Source organism: Dasypus novemcinctus, chromosome 5 (genome assembly GCF_030445035.2).
Source record: "Dasypus novemcinctus isolate mDasNov1 chromosome 5, mDasNov1.1.hap2, whole genome shotgun sequence".
NCBI lineage: Eukaryota > Metazoa > Chordata > Mammalia > Cingulata > Dasypodidae > Dasypus > Dasypus novemcinctus.
The window spans coordinates 34,398,719-34,418,906 of NC_080677.1; the positions used below are offsets into that span (position 1 = coordinate 34,398,719).

At 40.3% G+C, this 20,188-nt stretch overlaps 1 protein-coding gene across 4 annotated transcripts in view; it reads left to right on the top strand.

The window, feature by feature from the left end:
- OSBPL3 (oxysterol binding protein like 3) overlaps nucleotides 1–19,169 on the top strand; it is a 181,570-nt gene extending 162,401 nt beyond the window's left edge. For all 4 annotated transcript variants that reach the window (XM_058296868.2, XM_058296870.2, XM_058296869.2 and 1 more), the window contains 7 exons: nucleotides 850–913; nucleotides 4,603–4,681; nucleotides 6,489–6,633; nucleotides 9,492–9,636; nucleotides 11,760–11,886; nucleotides 13,695–13,817; nucleotides 17,476–19,169. In XM_058296868.2, the coding sequence (XP_058152851.1) occupies nucleotides 850–913; nucleotides 4,603–4,681; nucleotides 6,489–6,633; nucleotides 9,492–9,636; nucleotides 11,760–11,886; nucleotides 13,695–13,817; nucleotides 17,476–17,572 (780 nt within the window). In that variant the 3' untranslated portion in view covers nucleotides 17,573–19,169. The remainder of the gene's footprint in view (nucleotides 1–849; nucleotides 914–4,602; nucleotides 4,682–6,488; nucleotides 6,634–9,491; nucleotides 9,637–11,759; nucleotides 11,887–13,694; nucleotides 13,818–17,475) is intronic.
- Nucleotides 19,170–20,188: the final 1,019 nt, after the last annotated feature.

Here is a 20,188-nt window from a genome sequence, read left to right on the forward strand (position 1 = left end):
CACACCAGTGCCAGTGTGACTGGTATCTCTAAAAGTGAAGTATAATCACAGCACATGCACCCCTCACGTGCCTGAGATAGTCCTGAGAAAATAAGAAAATATAACCAAGAACCCATTTTCTCTTTAGCTTCATTAGTGAATAGAATGGAAGTAATGGCCTCCAGTTCAAAGGCAGAGAAATATGCTACTGTCTCTGTTAAGGAGATCCTCTTCTCTAGAAACTAGTTGCTTATTTATTTACGATACTTTTATTCCAGATGGGAAGAATTTTTTCCTAGCTGTTGACTAATATTTCTTCAATTATAGTTTTGCTTTGTTCTTTATTATATAAACATTATTCTTTAAAAACTTGGATTTGTCTCATGGGTGATCTGAAAGGAAGCTGGAGTTTATGATGTAGAATTTTCAAAAGAGTTGAATCTGCTGAGCCAGAGGAAGAGCATTTTTGTGTTATTTAGAAGTAGCATTTAAAAATTTTTACTATCTGACATCTTCACTGAAACATCTTCAGGTACTTTCAGAAGAAGCCAATGTCATCAGATAATATGATTTATGAACTGGGCAGTCCTCATATAAATGCATCTCTAACCTCGTCACTTGCCACTTGACCACATGTGCACAGAAGATTCCATTTGCCTGCTTACTTCTCGCACCTGCGTGAGTTGAGCAAGTTGAGAGCTATGTGTATCAGGAACACCCTTGTAAATTCAGACTTGCTTAAGGAAACTCAAAATGTTTTAATCTAGTAAAACACTGTGGATTGTGTTACATTTCAGTGTAAGGGAAAAGGAATGGCTTTCATGAGACTCAAAAGTTAATTTTTTGGTTCTTGCCCTCTGTTTCCGCCAGGTCAGCCACCATCCACCTATCTCTGCATGTCATGCTGAATCGGGAAATTTTGTTTTCTGGCAAGGTAATGTGCTAATATATTTAACTTCTGTCATTTTTGTAGTGTTATACATTTTTATTTTATTCAGAAGTTACTATAAATGCTGGACTTGGGTCTTAGAAGGAAATCTGCTCTGTTTGATGCTCTCACCTCTCACTTCTGAACCATAGTTGATACTTTTTAATTTCATAATTAGGTATTCAGGGGTATCATTTAGGTGTTCATGGCTTTAAAAATCCCCAATCTTTATCTGGGTCACCACCGTCTTTCTTTGCAACTTTTTCTTTATCTTATTCCTTAAGTACTTGAAATACCTCATCTATTTCAAGAGACACTAAATATTTATGGTGGTTTGAATTTCTGGGTCATGTTTAACTTTTTGAGGAACCACCAGATTGCTTTCCAAAATAATTGCACCATTTTACATTCTTACCAGCAATGTATAAAGGTTCCAGTTTTTCTACATCTTCTAACACTTTTTATTATCTGTCTTTTTTATTATAGCCTAGGATCCTAGTGGGTGTGAAATGGCATCTCACTGTGGTTTTGATTTGCATTTCCCTATCAGCTAATGATATTGATTTCTTTGCATATACTTATTGGTTATTTGTATATCTTCTTTGGAGAATGCCTGATCAACTCTTTTGCCCATTTTCAATTGGGTTATTTGACTTTTTATTGTTGAGTTCTTTATATATTCTACACACAAATATCTGGCGAGAGATATGATTTATAAAAATTCTCTCCTGTTTTCAGTTGTCTTTTCACTTTCTTGATCATGTCTTTAGAAGCACTAAGGTTTTTAATTTAAAGAATTCCAGCATACTTATTTTTTGTCACTTAGGTAATAAAAATTCTTAGGCTTTTGGTGTCATATCAAAGAATCCATTGCCTTGTCCAAGACCATGAAGCTTTACACCTGTGCTTTCTTCTAGGAATTTTATAATTTGAATTCTTACATATAGGTCTTTGATCCATGTTGACTTAATTTTAGTATATGATGTGAGGAAGTGGCCCAGCTTCATTCTTTTGCATGCTTCCATCCCCTTGTCCCAGCACCATTTGTTGGAAAGACTATTCTTTCCCCATGGAACTGCCTTGGTACCAATTATCTTTTAAAGATGTTTTAAAAATAAGAAAAAAAGTTGTTGTAAAGACTATCTTTGCCCACTGAACTGCGTTGGCACCAATTATGTTTTAAAGATGTTTTTAAAATAAGGGGAAAAAGTACTATATATTTACCCACATATTTACCATTTCTGGTACTCTTTGTTATTCCTTGTGTAGATCCAAATATCCATCACTAACTATTTTCCTTCTGCCTAAGGGACTTCCTCTAACATTTATTAAAGTGCTCATCTGTTTTACAGCTTTTCTACGTCTGAAAAATACTTTACTTTGCCTTCATTTTAAAAGATATTCTTCCTGGGTATTGGATTCCAGGATGCCAATTTTTTTCTTTCTGTTTTTTAATTATGTTGCTCTGCTGATTTCTGGTATTTTTCTGATGAAATTTGCTGTCATCTTTACCTTTGTTTCTCTTCATGTAATCTCCCACACACACGCACACACACACACTGCTTTTAAGATTTCTTCTTTATCATTGATTTCAAACATTTTGGTTGTAATGAGACTTGGATGCATTTTCTTCATGTTTCTTATGGTTGAAGTTCATTGAGCTTTTGGAATTCTGAAATTAGAGTTTTCATCAGATTTGGAAAATGTATGGCCATTATTTCTTTAAATATTTTTCTACTCACCCTCCCCTCTGGTATTCCTATTACATGTATGTTAGGCAGCTTGAAATTATCCCACAGTTCACTGATACTCTGTTCATTTTTTCCTCCCTGTTTTTCTCTTAGGATAGGTTCTAGTGCTAAGTCTTCAAGTTCACTAACCTTTTCTTTGCAGTGTATGTTATCAATTCCAGTGTATTTTTCATCTCTAGAAGTTCACTTTGGGTTTTCTTTGTATTTTTCATGTCTCTCCTTATCATCTTTGGATTTCCTGTACCTTCTTACACAATGGAATGCATTTATAATTGCTGCTCTAATGTCCTTGTCTACAAATTCTATCATTTGGGTCATTCCTGGCCCTGTTTTTATTAATTGATTTATCTCCTAATTATGGGTTGTGTTTCCCTGCTTCTCTGCATTTTTGGTAATTTTTATTGAATGCCAAATATTATGAAAACTAAATGGTTGTGTGCGGGTTTTTTTGGTATTCCTTTAAATATTGCTGAGTCTCTATCTGGGGCACAGTTCAATTACTTGGGAATCATTTTATCCTTTTGAAGCTTGCTTTAAAATTTTGTTAGGTTTATCAGTTAAAAACCTTAATCTAGTACTAAATTTGTCCCACTGCTGAGTCAAGACCCTTCTGAAGACTCTACCGAATGCCCTAAATATTACCAGGTTTCTCGGCTCTGGCTGTTGGGAGCATGAATTATTCCCAGCCCTGTGTGAGCTCTGGGGATCTGTTCCGCCTGATGCTCTTTGGAGGACGTTGCCTGTACATGTGCAATTTCCTCACCTTCAGAGGTACACAGTGAAGACTTGAGGCACACCCTCCGCAGATCTCTTTCCTTATTTAGCTGTCTCTCCAGTAGTCTGCTGTATGAATTCTAGCTGCCTTGGCCTCCCTGATTTTTCATCTGTTTCTCCTCAACTCAAGAATTTTACTGGCCTCTGCCTGGGTTCCACCTCTCTGTGGCCTGCAAATTTCTCCAGTATACTGGAGCAGGCATACAGCTGCCTTGTTCATTTCCATTCTCTCAGGATCAGTATCTTATGCTGCCTGTTGACAAATTTATGAAAAAACACTTTTTTTTTTTTCATTTATTTTATCCATTTTTGTTTGCTTTTAGCTGTTTAGGGTGAGATGGTAATCTCTTCCCTGTTACTTTGCCATGATCCAAAAGGGAAGTTTGATTTCCACCACTTTTTGAGTCCTCTGACTTCTGCATTCTGACGCATATTCCCAAACTTACTTCCCACTTCACCTGATGCTGCCTCTTCACTTGTCATCTTGCTTCTAATCTCTCCTTCTCTTGTTCCATTCTCCATAATGCTTTCAATTGTCTTTGCAAAGTCTGTACCTAATCCCATCACAATCCTGTTGAAACCAGCACCTTGCTTTCCCAGCACATACAAAACCAGACTTCCTAGCTGGGCTCATAAAGCCCACTGTTTCTTTCTCTTCTCAGTAGACAATCCCAGGCTCACAGGACAGACTCACACCATACTCTTTCGTATTCTGTCCCCTCAAGCAAGCTGTTTATTCTGCCTTAAATTGATTTTTCTCTGCTCGATGAGCTCCTGCTTAGTCTTTAAAGCCCAATTTAAATGGCCTCTTCGGACAAGCTGCTTCTGATGCCTTCCACAGCGTGTTGGTCATTCCTTTCTCTCTGGTTCCATTCACCTCCCAGCACACTCAGTTCTGGTGTGTGGGCATTACTTGTTTTCACTTCTGTCTGCCTTTCCTGCTGTGAACTCTTCTTAGGGAGGGCCTTTATCTTATCGTTTTAGTTTCCCTGATTCTGTATTTCTGCTACTCAGTTGGTACTTAATAAATATTTAGTTGCATGAAAAGTTATCCTGTATAATAATCTGTTTTATTATGAAGAGGTTGTACTGTGTAATAATTGATCATTTATCCAGCCTATGAACTCTTGCTGTCATCCTAAATATGTAATATTTGGTATGTCATTTCAGATGTAAGATGGAAAAACAAATTCTGGGGCAAATCCATGGAAATTGTTCCAATTGGCACAACCCATGTGACCCTGCCAGTGTAAGTTCTTCTGTGGGTAGGAGCTCTGTAGCATTAAGGACCTAGGTTTAACTCTAGGAACACGACACCTTAGTGTGTTTTTTCTTTTACGCTTGACAGTAGGTGCCATTGTTCTTCATTTTGACAATTTTACCTTTCTTCTCCCTCCAACGGAAATGCCTCCCAGAGACCAAAGCACCCTGGATAGAAAAAAGCTTTTTTAAACTCCTATTTCCACTTCCTAACGGAATTAAGAGTGGTAGTTTTTAGTTAACACTACCATGCCTCAATGTCAAAATTCCTTCTAAGAAAGATTTGGCCTTCACAAGGGAGTGACAAAGTCTGAATGCCCAGGGAAGAGGCATGGCCCAGCCTCTCTAAACCTCAGTCTCCTCATCTGCGAGAGTTAATAGTAGTATCTGCCACATGTGGATATTGGGAGGGACACGTGCTAATACAGGCAAAGGAGCAGCCCGATGCCCAGCACATGGGAGGCCTCGATAAGCTGGAGGATGGGTGTGTAGAGCGAGGAGAGAAGAGAGCCTGGGACAGGCGGTGGAGGTGGTGGTCCCCGACTGGCTGGCCTGCAGACCGAGCACCCCACTTTCCATCTGTGTGAACGTATCCCCTGCACCTTGTATTTGTCAAGTAATCTTGACAAATTGTTGCCATATCTGCCTCCCCCCTACCCTTATTTACTTTGTGGATTTTTCTGAACTCTCTTAAAGTTATTTTGAAAAGGAAACTTTCTATCACTACTTGAAATGGAAAGCCAGTATCATATGCCATAAATGGAAAGTTAACCATACAAATAAATATGGTGAAACAAAACCACATTATTAAATTCGATCTGGATATTATGACCTCCCTTTTCTGAGGTCTGTTCTCTGCTAGTTACCAAGGGAAGTGAGTTGTTAAAGGCAGGGTAACACCCAGTGGAGACCTTCTCTTCGAGTCAATCTGGAGAATTGAAAAGGCCATGACAGACATCACATTTCCTCAGTTCCCCAGGGTGAGGATGTGGTTTTTGCTTGCAGGTAGCACTTCAGGGCCAAGTCGAGAGGGTGGCCGGTGGGGGGGAGGGGGGAGGCGGTGTGGCCCTGATTTTACAGGGAGTATTGATAAATCTTTATAAAGTAGAATGGTTATGGGGATGGAGTCGGGAACCAGACTGCCTGTATCAAGTGCTAGTTCTGCATTTACTAACCATGAATCTTCAGGCAGGTTCTTTAACCTCTCTGATCATCAGTTCCTTCATCTATAAAGTGGGGATAATATACCATTTATTTCATAGGGCTGTTGTGAAGATTAAACAGGTAATACTATGTAAAGCACTTGAAAAAGTACTTTTCACATGTAAGTGCCATACAAGTGTTAGGTCTTACTATCCTCATAATTATTATTTAACTCCTTAAGTAATAGCTGAATACTTTCTCACTGTAAATGATTTAAGTAATGAATATATAGGACATTGTGAAAAAGCCCCTACCTCCCTCATTTTCCCTTTCCTGGTTCAGGAACTGGAGACAAGTCACCTCTGGCTCTGTTTCCTCCTCCTCAAAGGAGAGAGGGAGTGGGTTGTGGCAGGAGACCACCAGGCTCCTTGCAGCTTCCAGGCGGGTGGCTCTGTCTGCTGCGGTCTCACGCACCGGGTCTCACGCACCAGCTTCCTAAGGCAGAGTGGAAGCACGGGGCCCGCCCAGCGTGGAGCAGGCACTCGGGGCGTGTGGTTTAGGGAGGGGGAGAGTGAGTAATTCATTGCATGACCGCCCCTGCAAAATGCCCGTGCTCCTGGGAATCATTACTTTCGCTTTTCCCCTCTTTTCAGTTTTGGAGATCATTTTGAGTGGAACAAAGTGACCTCTTGTATCCATAACATCCTCAGCGGGCAGAGGTGGATTGAGCACTATGGGGAGATCGTCATCAAGAACCTGCATGATGACTCCTGCCACTGCAAAGTGAATTTTATCAAGGTACCTGGGAGGCCGCGCGTGCTGTCAGCGGCAGAGCACGGGGCGTCTTGGGGAGAATTTTCCACCTCCACCCTTGTACCAACACACTGGCCGTACCAGGGGCTTCCGGGAGCCAGCCCGCCTCTTTCACCTGGGCCGTGGCCAGGGCCCCTCCTGCCGGCTCCCTGTCCTCACGGCGGGAGCCAGAGGGGTTCTTTTAAAGCCACAAATCAGGCCATGTCAATTCTTGGAGCAACTTCCTCGCACTGGCCCACAAGGACCCGCAGGCTGTTCTACACACCCGCGTGCGCGGGCGCCCTCAGCAGTCCCACCCCCCGGCCCCTCCTCGCTGCGCCGCAGCCCTGCGTGTCCCCTTCTCTTCCTCCACCTCCTTCTCCTTGGGCTGCTCTCCCCAGCCCCTCACACCACCAGCCCCTGCCAGGCAGCCTGGTGCCGAGCTTCTTGACTTCAACAGACGCCTTTGCCAGTCAGGTGAAAACCACCGACCCCTTCGCATAATGTAGCTGTGGATAGTTTATTGACACTTAACATCGGCATGTCTTTCAATTAAATTTTAGAATTTTTCAAAATTACGTTTTACGACTTTTCCATAATTTCAATACCTGATGACATGGTTCAACATCTGTTCAAACGGTCACTTTGGGCAAACATTTAGAAATTAGAGCTTTCCCGCGGCTTCCTAAAACCGTCTCCTACATCTTTACCAACCTTCTTGCAGGCCCTTATCCACTCCCTCAGAACATGCTACATCAGAATAAAAATCATACTAAGTCCACACCATACTGTATACTCTTTAATAAATATATCACCCCCACACCAACACGTCCCCACAAGAATAATGTGGGTTTTTTAAATTTTAATTCAGGCTCACAGACCTCCAGAAACCTTTCCACAGACCCCCTGGTTAAGAACCGCTGCTCTGGCGGGTCACCTGTCTTCACAGCGTGCTTGACCCTCTGAAGTTAGCCAGCGCGGCCTTGGCTTACTTGCTTATTTTCTGTCCCCTCTTCTTATCACCCCTAGGCTTCAGGAGAGCCACAGCCTGGTCTGTCTGGTTCTCTGGTGCTGCCCTTGTGCCCGGAACAGCCTCATAATTATCCAAATAAATGGAAAGATTGGCCTGAGGCAAACAGCATGAAATAATCTCTTTCCAGCTACCTTGATGTGAATGTTTTATCTTCTCTCCCTCTTTAGGTGCCCACTTGCCCTTAAAAATTCCCATGCACTTAAAATGACTTTAAAATATTACCTATTTATGCATTTAATTAAATCATAAGGTGAGGGATTAGGCTCCAATGGTGGGGTTTCAGGTAGCCCCTGTACCCCCTGTCATTGGTGACAATCATAGAAAGGTAGATTGGGACCTCTGTTATACTGGCAAGTCAGCCTGGGTTATAGGCAAATATAAAGCTAGTAGTGGTCGTATATTTGGGCAGTAAAATGAAAATGACTGTCTTGAAGACTTTGTTTAAGCTCACTACAAAAAAGAAACTGGATATACCCTAATCCAGGTGAGATGCTACCCAGGCCCCTAACACTTTCCCTAAGGAGATATGCTCAACTCCCATTTCTGTCACTTTTCATTCTCATAAGACCAGAGATTGGATTTTTGTACCTAAATTTTTGTAGAAAAATTAGAACATCAATGTGCCTTTGATGTTGAAAGAGGAAAGAGGATCTGAAAGCAGATTCAACCATCACCCATGGAATATGGCACCTCTCCCTGAGGCTTCCTATCATATTGTCAACATTGGATCTGGCAAATATCTCTAAAGAGGAAAGCTTCAGAAGAAACTGGAGTATTTTTTCTAACTCTCCCCCTATTGTACATGGCTGTGGAACTCAGTTTTGTTTTGTTTTGTTTGCTTTAGGAGGCACCGGGGACCAAACCCGGGACATCCCATGTGGGTAGCAGGTGCTCACTCACTTGAGCCACATCCACTCCCTGGTACTCAATTTTAATTTTGAGATTTAGTGTTGAAATGCTGCTGTATGCCATCCTTCCTCACTGTTTTTTACCCCAGCCTTGCAATATGGAAACCAAACCACCAGAATATGGCCTGAAAATGCCATTCAACTTTATTGGTTTCCCAATATGGATTGTGTTTTAGTTGAAAATAGTACTAGGATTTTTGATTTATGGAGATATGCCTTCTGTCCTTTCATTGAGGTATTTATGGCTGCCTGGTAATTGGAAGATTTGAAAAATCCACTCTAGGGATTTAGAGCTCCCTCTGCTGGCAAAAATGTGGTACTGCATAAACCCTCAAGGCTGAGCTGGGCTGTGCTGAGCTGATCACAAGGCTGCCTCTGCCGCTAGCCAGGACATAGTGTGAATATGGCTTCATAAGACTTCCTTAGGTTGAAGAGCAGACCTAGGTTTTTTTGGCGGAGAATAATAAAACTGAAAGCTCAAGCAACCTCCTTGATTGGTTTACAAAGGACAGTAAATCCTTTAGAGAATAAATTATATACATTCAGTTTCTTCTAACTTGTAATAGTCAGAGCCCCAGTGAAACCCAGGGAAGAGCTCTTCCAGAGGAGAGAATTTTAGTGCCAACCATGCTACATGGCCAATGTCTAAGAGAAGAACTGGCCCTTTCCTTCCTATGTTGAATGTAGCAAAGGTTTAAAAAAAAATGCATCATACAAATGTTGGTTGAGTTATAAACTGGAAATATAGGGCTAACTATACATTTTTATTAAATAACTAAAAGTACAATTTATTTTAAAAATCCAGATCCAGAAAACTAGATGCGGTGATTATGGTTCTCCCTCTCTCCCTCTCTCTCTCTTTGTAATATCTGTAATAAGTTGACCCCCCAAATATTGAACAGATAACTCTTACTGAATTCTAGGCAAAATACTGGAGCACTAATGCCCATGAGATCGAAGGCACAGTATTTGACAAGAATGGAAAAGCAGTGCATCGGCTGTTTGGGAAATGGCATGAAAGCATCTACTGCGGTGGCTCCTCCTCCTCCACCTGCATCTGGAGAGCAAGTTAGTGTCTGGGTTCATCACCCCAAGCTGAGGGGCGGGGGGTCTGGTTAGAGGAACTGCATGCAGTTGGGCAGGCGCGTGTCCCCTCAGTGTCTTCAGCCTCCAACTAGAGGAGCTGGTGCTTATTTCCCTCATCACATACCTCAGACTCATCATCATGTTTGTCAACAACTCGTCAGTTGTGCTGCCAGGTCCTGGGTTCTTAATCCAGGACCGAAACCACTGCCAACTCATGGCCATTCTTCTCATCAGCACCGTCTTTGAACATCACTCCTGCACCTAAACTGGGCACTCAGCAGGACTGGCAGTGAAGCACACGAAGTCTTTCTAGAGCAGAGACAAAAGTCTTCCTGGGAAAGCAGAGTGACCCGGGGCTGTCCAGGAGTTCGGGATCCCTCAGGTTTGCCCCCGGAGGGCCACGCTGATCTCTCCTGGGCTCCAGAGGGATGCTGAGCCCTGGAAGCAGCTGTGGGGAAGGAGCCCAGAACTTCCCCAACTTACCACCCGGCACTTTAGGATTTTTGTCCATCTTCTAATCTAAAAAAGTAGGTTGTTTCCAAGTTGTAGTAATAGTACAAAGCAGTTTTTCTGAGATATGTCTATTAGGATGCTTTAGGCTGATAAAACAAAAACAAAAACACATCTCATAGTAGCTTAAACCATGTGGATATACCCTATTATGTAACAGTAAGGGAGCAGATGGGTGTCCCTGGAGCTGTTTAGGTGACTTATCTCTGTCAAGGAGGCAGATAATGGAGGACACCTTCTGCCCTTCCCAATGTGTCGGTGCTGCTTGTAAACTCAGGATTGTAAACTGGTTGTCACGATTCAGTGCCATCTCCTCAATGACAACCCACTAAGCAGTGAGAAGAAGTAGCACACTTCCTTCTCACCTGCCCCTCTTTTTCTCAGGAATGAAATACTTTATGGAGTCCTCCAGCAAATGTGTCCTTATGTCTTGTCCGCCTGAATTGGCTCCTTACCCATCCCTGAGTCCATTGCTGGTGAAGGGTGGGTCTGGTGCGAGTCAAACTGGCTTAAGCTTCATCCCCGGGGAAGGACACAGCCCCCTGTCAGCAAGTCAGAAAGGGAAATGGCTGTAGGGTGGATGCCTGCAGCCTCTTCCAGTGGGTAGCAGCAGCATCTTCCACCATCACAGAGGTTGCGTGAAGCTAGAATGAAAGAATTTGCAAGTGAGGCACTCCCTCTCCTTTGCTCAGGGTATGAATCACAGGTGAGAACGACCACCTTCTCTGGAATGTTAAAGTAGTGATTTGACGTTTTGTGTCTGCGTGGGGCATAAGCATGCAGCTCATCTTTTAAGGAATATCCCACTATCTTCATTCTCTGGTGCTTAGGGGAGCAGAGCAGAGTTTTGAAGACATGTAGGAAGCGTTGCTATTATTTTCACACTTGAGATACACAGAGAATTAGATTAGCTACAAGAAGAACTTTTTAAGCTTCCAAAAGAAATGGGTCTGCAAAAAAGTTGAGGGAAAGCATTTGTATTTGTATGTATACAAATCAAGAACTAAGGCTATGAATGGATTTTATTACTCCACACTTGATTGACATGATATATATTTTATGACTTTTAGCGTAAAATTTAAATATGTAAGTTGCGTTTTTTGGGGGGAGGGGAGTGGGAAAGATTTGATGAAAAGAAGGGCAGGAATAGAAGAAGAGAATTAGCATCTATTGACCACCCTGCATCGTTCTAGATACTAGACAGAGTTTTGGGAGAGCTTGACATCCCTCATGAAAACTGAATTCTCAGTCTCTGTCAAGCAGGAAAAATGTACTCAGAGCTTTTTAAACATGTTTAATTTAATAAGGAATTATATTTTTTATAACTTAAACAGCATAGAAAGAAACTTCCCAGCATTGTATAAATTAAATTTATGTCTCTCACAAAGGAGGCCTTATCATTGTAGATAAAAGAAAAATTCTAGAGAAACATTCAGCACCTATTTGCTTAGCTAGAATATTTTAATTGAAATAGAGCAGTTTAGAGCTGACAGAAAAAAAAACTAGAGCTGATCAGAGAACCCCCCAAGTTAAGGAATTAAAATATAACATAAGTGCAATGCAAGTTAGGGTTGAACAATTTATTTTTCTTTTAGATCCCATGCCAAAAGGCTATGAGCAATGTTATGGCTTCACACAGTTTGCGCTAGAATTAAATGAACTGGATCCATGGTCAAAGTCTTTATTACCACCTACTGACACTCGATTTAGACCAGACCAAAGGTAAGGACTTTCTCTCCAGAAATGTAAAACTCTTTATAAAAAGTCTGCTTCACATCCCCCAGGCCCCCAGAGAATTCTGAGAAAAGCCCTGCTCTCAGACGTAGAGAAGGAGGTTTTCAGCTCTCCCGATGTGGGGGCCGAGGCCAGCTTAGTTCTAAGTGCTGAGTGCCCTTTAGTCATCAGCAGAACCCCATTTCTACTGAAACACCAAAAAATGTTCATTTTTAAGAGCTTTCTTGCATACTTTAATAAAGAATTTATTTTCTTACTGTGTATTTGAAAGAGTGGAAAGCATCCTGCTTTCCACCCCCATCCCTCAAATTGAAATGATTTTGGTGCACTGTTCCCTAACTTCTGATTGTAAGTTTGCTGCTGCTGAGAAGCTGTGTGACACATGATGAGCCCTTAAATCTTTTTCAGCCTCAGTTTCCTTTTCTGAAAATGGAAATAGTCATCTCCCCTGAAGTCTTTCTAATAAAGACTCAAAATCCAGAAGCCAAAACAGATTGATAAATTTGACTTTATTAAAACCTTTCTTTGTGCCAAAAAATGAAAATATATAACCAAAGTGAAAAGACAAATGAGAATGACATAACTGAGAAAATTTATATTTGCAACTCATTTCATAAATTGGTTCTAGAAATCAAAAATAGATCAACCTATTAGAAAAAGTGGACATAGGAAAAGGAGCAGACTGCCCACAAAACAGGAAATACAGATGTGAAAATGTGCTCAGCTTCACATATGTAAGAGAAATGCAAATTTTAAAACTCACACTGGTGTACTACTTTTTAACCTATCAGATTGGCAAAAGTACTTATGTTTGATACACTCTGATGAGGTGAAGGGGGGAAGTGAGCATTCTTAAAACATTGCTCGCGGGAATATAAATTGCTATAACGCCCATAAAGGGCTAGTTGGTCATATTCAAATTACAAACTCACATACCCTTTAGGCCAGCAATTCCACTTCTAGAAATTTCTCCTACAAATTTATTTACCTGTGTGCAAAATAACAGATATATAATATTGCATTAATATAACATTTAAAAATTGGGACACCCCAAATGTCTTTCCATAGGAAATTGTTCAAATAAATTAAGGTGTATCCATACAGTGGCATATTATACAGCTATTAAAAACATGAAGCTACGTACTGATACAGAAAGGTCTCTGAGATAAATTAAGTAAAAACCAAAAATAAAAGCACCAAGTTTCAGACAGTCCATGTAGCATGCTACCATTTGTGTTTTAAAGGAAAGGACAAGAATATATATTAATGTTTACTGATATATGTATAAAGAACCTCTAGAAGGATGAACAAAAAAGTACTAACAGTGGTTACCTGTGGTGGAGAAGGAAGCTGGGTGGGGTAGGGGAGGAACCAGGTGGGATTAGACAGAGATGAGAGGGAGACATTGACCGAAATTCCTTTTTATAATATAATTTTTTCTTTATTTTCTTTTAAATTTATATATAATTTTTTTGAACCATGTGAATATATATCACCAGTTCAAAAAATGATGTCTTCTCCATGGTCAGTACATTTCTATATGCTTTCTACATATACCCTCATTTAGCTCAGAAGTAAATCTCACAGAAGTAAATGTTATGGTTTTCTGGAAAAATGAAGTATTTTCAAGAAGACAAAAAGAACCAACATTTTCCCTAACCACCTCAAACTATCTTTTTAAAGTTCGGGGGAGGGAAACCACTTTAAATAAGCAGTCTGGGATTCCTGCAAGTTTGGCAGTAATTAATCTGGTTTCTCAGGATGAATAATCCTTTATTTTTCCCTCAATGCCTCAGGTTTCTAGAAGAAGGGAAAATAGAAGAAGCTGAAACACAAAAGCAGAGGATTGAACAGCTGCAGAGAGAGAGGCGGCGGGTCTTAGAAGAGAGCAACGTGGAGCACCAGCCGCGCTTCTTCAGGTGGGTGCGGCTGGGCGGTCCCCTGGGCGGGGCGCTTCCTGCTTCAGTCTGGAGAGAGCGCAGGCGAGTGTCCCAGAGCCCCCCAGCCCTGCAAGGGCCTGGCCCCTCGCCCCTCCGCGCCCCGCGGCGCCTCACCCAGACCGAGGGCAGGGGAGCGCTCAGAAGGCGGGACAGGTTTATTTCATTTAACAGATAAATAGTAACCATCCCGCAGGTACCAGAATGGAAATTCCAAGTAGTCTAATTCTTGAACTGTGAAGTTCCAAGACACTTGAGCTTGGATTTGAAACGCTTACTGTTATTTCTAAAAGTGTCTTGTTGAAAACAGTCCTAAAGATTTAGATGAGGCATCAGAGGTCAACTCTCCAGCCCCTCGTTTTAAATGATGACGGAAGGAAGGCCCAGCTGATGGAGGAGACTTGCCAAATAGCAGGGGGTCCCCAGTAGGGGCCTTGCTTGCCCAGCTACCAGGCCAGGGCTCTGTGGATTTTAGGCTTGTTCATTTTTTTAAAAATCAAAGTTAAAACAGGTACATGTAGAAGAGCAGCAAGCACCTGCCCTACCTACCCCTTTCACCCATCTTGCTTTCAGGGCAGCCAGTATTTTTTAGGATTTTAACATTTTTTTCAATGGGCAACAGAAGTTTTTTTTATTAAAGATTTATTTATTTATTCTCTGCCCCCTCTCCCCCATTGTCCGCTCTGTGTCCATTCGCTGTGTGTTCTTCTGTGTCTGCTTATATTCTCATTAGGTGGCTCCGGGAACTGATCCTGGAACCTTGTGGAGTGGGAGAAAGGTGATCATTCTCTTGTGCCATTTCCCTTCCCTGGTCTGCTGCATCTCCTGTTGTCTCTCCTCTGTGTCTCTTTTTGTTGTGTCATCTTGCTGTGTCAGCTCTCCACGTGGGCTAGCACTCCTGCGTGGGGCAGTACTCCTGCAAAGGGCAGCACTCCTTGCGCTGGACAGCACTCCGTGTGGGCCAGCTCCCCGCACAGCCCAGCTTGCCCTTCCCCAGGAGGCCCTGGGCATTGAACCCTGGACCTCCTGTATGGTAGACGGGAGCCCAACTGCTTGAGCCACATCCACTTCCCCAGAAGTATTTTTAGGGAAGATTTAACTATTAATCTATTATCATCAATAATAACATATATTTTCCAAAATAGCAAGAATTAAATGTTTTATCTCTGAAATGTAATACTCTTTCCTCTAAAGCTGATGTGGATTTTGCCAGATCCCTTCTGATCAGGTCCACAAATTCAGGATATAAGGATACTGAAGATCAGCTGGCCAGAGCTTTATTTCAAAATACTCATAACTTTGTTTAAACATTTAAAAAGATAAGACAGACACCTTAAATCCTTTTTTGAAAAAGGCAAGGGACAAATAAATGCATTGATTAATAGACAGCTCAGTTGATTTAGTGATCAGTTGATAGATACGTACACATACCCTTTAGTAAGTTGATTCTTTTTTTTCTTTCGGAAATCAGCTAGTCTCTTTTATTAAAAAAAAAAAAAAAAGGAAAATCTACATGTATAAAGATGTTCATTGCAGTGGTTTTTTAAGATCATCAAAGACTGTCTCCATGACTAGTTAAGGAGATTCGTTAATGCGAAAGCCTTAAAAATGACCTCACAAAGTTTGTGGAGCACTATGGGAAAAAATTGACATTAAATGCAAAATATAAAAGGTGATGTAAGCTGTGATTGCAACTATGTAAAAGTCTGTGTGTGGAGAAGGACTGAAAACAAATGCAGGTGGGAGGGCTGGGACCCTTTTTCCTTTCATTTTTTTAATAAAATTAGAAAATTTAAAAATTGAATAGTATATTTGATCTGGAAAATTTTTAAAAATTGGAGAAAAGGTGAGAGTTCGTTCACAGGAACAGTCCTGCTTGGGACTGTTCTAATTAGAAGTCTATCAAAGAAATTTCAGAGAGGAAGGTAGGGGCCTGGATGTTACCATTAACATGTTCTGAAAAATAATGAAAACTCACTGGAAATTGCAATATAGTGAAGTACCTTGTATGCAGAGTGCTCATTTCGAACACATCCCTGTATCGGAATAGGTAAACAAGCGTGATAAAATACATGTTTCTGGGAGAGTGGGAAAGCAGACACTTCCCATTTGTATTGTTAAAAGTTGAAATATTAGTTAAAATTACAAATGCACATCCTCTTAGACCTAGCAGTTCTACTTAAAGGAATGTTTAGTATAACTCTACACACATACATACAAAATGGCATATAATAGAGATTGAGAACAACCTAAATGCTTATCACTAGGACACCAGTTACATAAATTGTGGTCTATCAATATGCTGGAAGAGCATGCAACTCTTTAAAAAGAAAGTGAGGAATCCCTTATAACTGAAGTTAAGAAACTTTTTCTGTCAAGGACAAAATAGTAAATTTTTTTAAAATTTATTTTTATTGGTCTTTTTTTTTTTAAGATACATAGATCACATAAAATGTTACATTAAAAAAATATATAAGGTTCCCATATACCCCACTTCCCCCCACCCCCCACTCCTCCCACATCAACAACCTCTTTCATCAGTGTGGCACATTCACTGCATTTGATGGATAGAATTTGGAGCACTACTACACCACATGGATTATAGTTTCCATTGTAGTTTATACTCTTGCCCAGTCCATTCAGGGGATTTTGGCAGGATCTGTCCCTATAATATCATTCAGGACAACTCCAAGTCCCAAAAATGCCCCCATATCACACCTCTTCTTCCCTCTCCCTGCCCTCAGCAACTCCTGTGGCACTGTCTCCACATCAGTGATACAGTTTCTTCCATTGCTAGAGTCACAATAGTTCTATAAAGTCTCTGTAGCAATTACTCACCCCCACCCTATATCACCAAAGCAGCCACAACTGGGCATGGCTGGGTCCTAATAAAACATTACAAAGTAGGCAGAAGGCTGGATTTGGCCCATGTGCCAATGTTTGCTGACCTCCTGCTTTATTGTACTAACGGGAAATGACTTCTGATATAAATTATGTGAAGGAAAGCAAGGGCTGGAACACTATGGCACTACCATTGTGTAAAATATTAGAGAGTGGTCATTTATGTGCACACACGCACATGAAATTTCTCTGAAAAAAGGAAGCTGATAACAGCTTTACCTCTAGGAGAATTTAGAGGCTGTGAGGGAGGGGTAGGAAGCAAACTTTTAATTGTATGTCCTGATGTACCTTTTGAGTGTTGATCTATTATCTTTTCAAAGAACCAAGGCTATTCTTTCTGGATTGCCTGGCTTCCAATCTCCTTTCTCCCCCTAATGTTAGTGCATCCCTTCATGTAAACATGGAGCTTTCACATGGCCGTACCCAAGGCGGTGGCCATTATCTAACCATGCTTTATATACGACAGCTGCCCCCACCCTACCCCAGGCTGCTCAGAGGCGCCACTTTGCACAGTCTCTTAAGTTTGAGAAGTTAAAGTCAGAGGTAACAAAAGTAGTTTCCAGGCTTCTGGTTTCCTCACTGATCCAATACTAGACTACTGGGGATATTAAATGCAAGAGAATGATGGGGTGTGTGTGTTTGTGTGTGTGTACGTGTGTGCACATGGGGGGATGAGGGAAGGAGAGAGAATATGAGGATATTTTCAAGAGTCTTCAAGAAATTGTTTCATCTTTGACAGGAAATCCAGTGATGATTCTTGGGTGAGCAACGGCACCTATTTGGAACTTAGAAAAGATCTTGGTTTTTCCAAACTGGATCATCCTATCTTGTGGTGAAAAAGAAAAGAAGAAATATACATTGTGTCCTTCTCCCATGTATGCTTTCTGAAGCAGCACACACCCATGTCTCTTTATTGAAAAGATATTATCTAGAATAATTGATCACTTGTGCTTATCTTAGCATTCTAAGTATTTAAGTATATATTTTCTTCAGTGGGTTTCTTTACGATTGCAGATGCTATCATGATTGTTTATATGAATGTAAAACATCTTGATATTTCTTTTTATATATGAACTATTTAATAAAAATGAAAAATTGAATGTTAAATGTATGGGTTAAAAAAGAAGCTTTAACACTAATTTTCCAAAGGTTAGGGAAAATTCTAATTAAATGGATGCCTTATAGAATCGATGTTAGAGGGAAAAAAAAATCATTCTCTCCCAGGTGCATTAAGAAATAAGCAGAATACCCAGGGTTACTCTCCCATGCATGTGCTATCCAAGTTTCATTTGGTAGCTCACATATCTTTCTGCATCAGACAGCTCTTGAATTGCTCATTCAGAACAATTCTCCTGGTGCAGGAGTCTGAAGAATTTTTTATTTGCATTTTAGTTGTTGGGAAATGGTGTAAGATTAATGGAATGTATATTATTATATAAACCTCTTGAAGAGGAAGTTCTGCTGCCTTCTGTGCAACACTGTACCCTGTTGCTAGAGTGTTAATCAGAGAAATCCCTGTTAATTAAATGTCATACTGGCATCCCAGAGAGGCAGTAGGAAATTTCTTCTTAGTGGGAGCTGAGTCCTTCAAAAGCTGAGAAGCTGTTTCCTGCTTCTCACCCACCCCTTGCTTCCCTTCCCGTTTGACCATATCTGTTTTAAGTGTGGAATGTCCTAGTTTAGTGTAAAACATACAGTGCATTCCACAAAGCAGTTTGACTCTCTGAAAGTTTAGTGACATAACTGATTGCTTTAAATAACTGAACATGTGTTTCTTAAATACTGTTTTGGTATTTTCTACCTCTTAATAAACGCCATACCTTAGATCTTGTATAAAAAAGTTTGACCATCTGCCTTATAGACAAATGTAGAGAATTGATGTTCTTCCTGTGTATTGTTTGTATTCTGATAAAGCTTCAAGTGTCTTATCCCTTTTCAACACTTTCCTCTTAATCCTATCATTCTTGGGGTTTTGTAGCAGTCTCAAATAATAGCAATTAGAACTATTGAAAGGGAAAAATTTTGTCATTTTAAATGTACTTCAGACTGCCATAATATAATTTATGCAGTCATTGTATTGTGTAATCAAAGCAATTTCAACTTCTACCCAGATTACATTAAAACCAAAGCCTAACTTTTAAGTCTTTTACTCTAATATCAATAACAATTCTATGGAATATCAAGTATGATGATGTAAAGATTTCTCCAGAAAATTTTTTTTTAGGTACTTAAAGGGTATCAGTATGTGGAATGCTATGAATAAACAATAGAAATTTTTTAGAAAGAATGCATAATTTTTCAGTGTCATACCAAATAAGCAATCAGAGTTTTGCATTTTCAAAATGGAGTTATTTTAAGTGGATCAGTAGCCTTTTGGATTTTGCAAATTTAAAATACCACATTTTAAAACAATAAATGATGAGTTACATATTAGATTCACTTATTCCATTTTATTTAGACATTAGGATGAATACAATGGGAATATCATTTCCATTTCTAAGCAGTTGAATGACAAAATCATCTTCTTTGTTATGTTCTTTGTTCTTTTCTATTAAAGCATCCTTTCAAATGCTGCTCACAAACATGAGGAAGAAAGCTGCAACTCAAGGGAAAAATCTCGTTTTCACAATGTGAGGGTAAATGTAGAATGTTGAAAGTGTTGGCTGTTAAATAGGCCTGCTCCAGAGGCTAATTCCCAAAACAAAGAAACAAGAAAACACACAGTCTGAAGGATGTATCTGTGTCATGCAGTGTTTGCAAATTCTTTAGTGTCTCAATGCTATTATTTCCATTGATCTAATGCTTTTATTTTGGAGTCACATGAATAACTGGACCAAATGTCACCTATGCAGTCATCTTATTTGAGAAAGGGTGCGGGCAGGTTTAAGTAAAATATGATACAGAACTGTATGCAGTATGGTCAGCATCTGTAGAGGGTTTTTCTGAACTATAAACAACCCGGTGATGCAGCCTGCTATTACAGCCTTAAAACTACCTTGAGTGGGAAATGGTTTCTTTTTTTCTTTGCCCCCATTCTTAATAGCATTCATCCATCTAAATCATATTGTAAGGATATTTTATATTTTTTAAATGAAGAAAGCAGAAACATGGCATTGCTTGAGAAGAATTGAGGTAGAATGTAATTTTCTGGACTTTAATTCTCCAAATTAAATAATGCCAGCTGCTGTACCATTGGAAATACATGTTTTAACGTCCATTTTATTCCTATATTCCTACCCAAATTTATGGCAAATTATACACCCTTGGAAATGGGACTTTGTGTGCAGTCAAGCATTTTGTACTTGTGATGCTCCTGTCACCACTAGTGACCACTTAAACTTCAGGAAATCCATTTAGGAATGAGCCCCCAGTTCCCAGTGTAGTGGGGGAGCAGATCAGTTCCCTACCACACCCCAAAGCAACCTGAGGATGGCCATTTCCCCGAGTTCAAA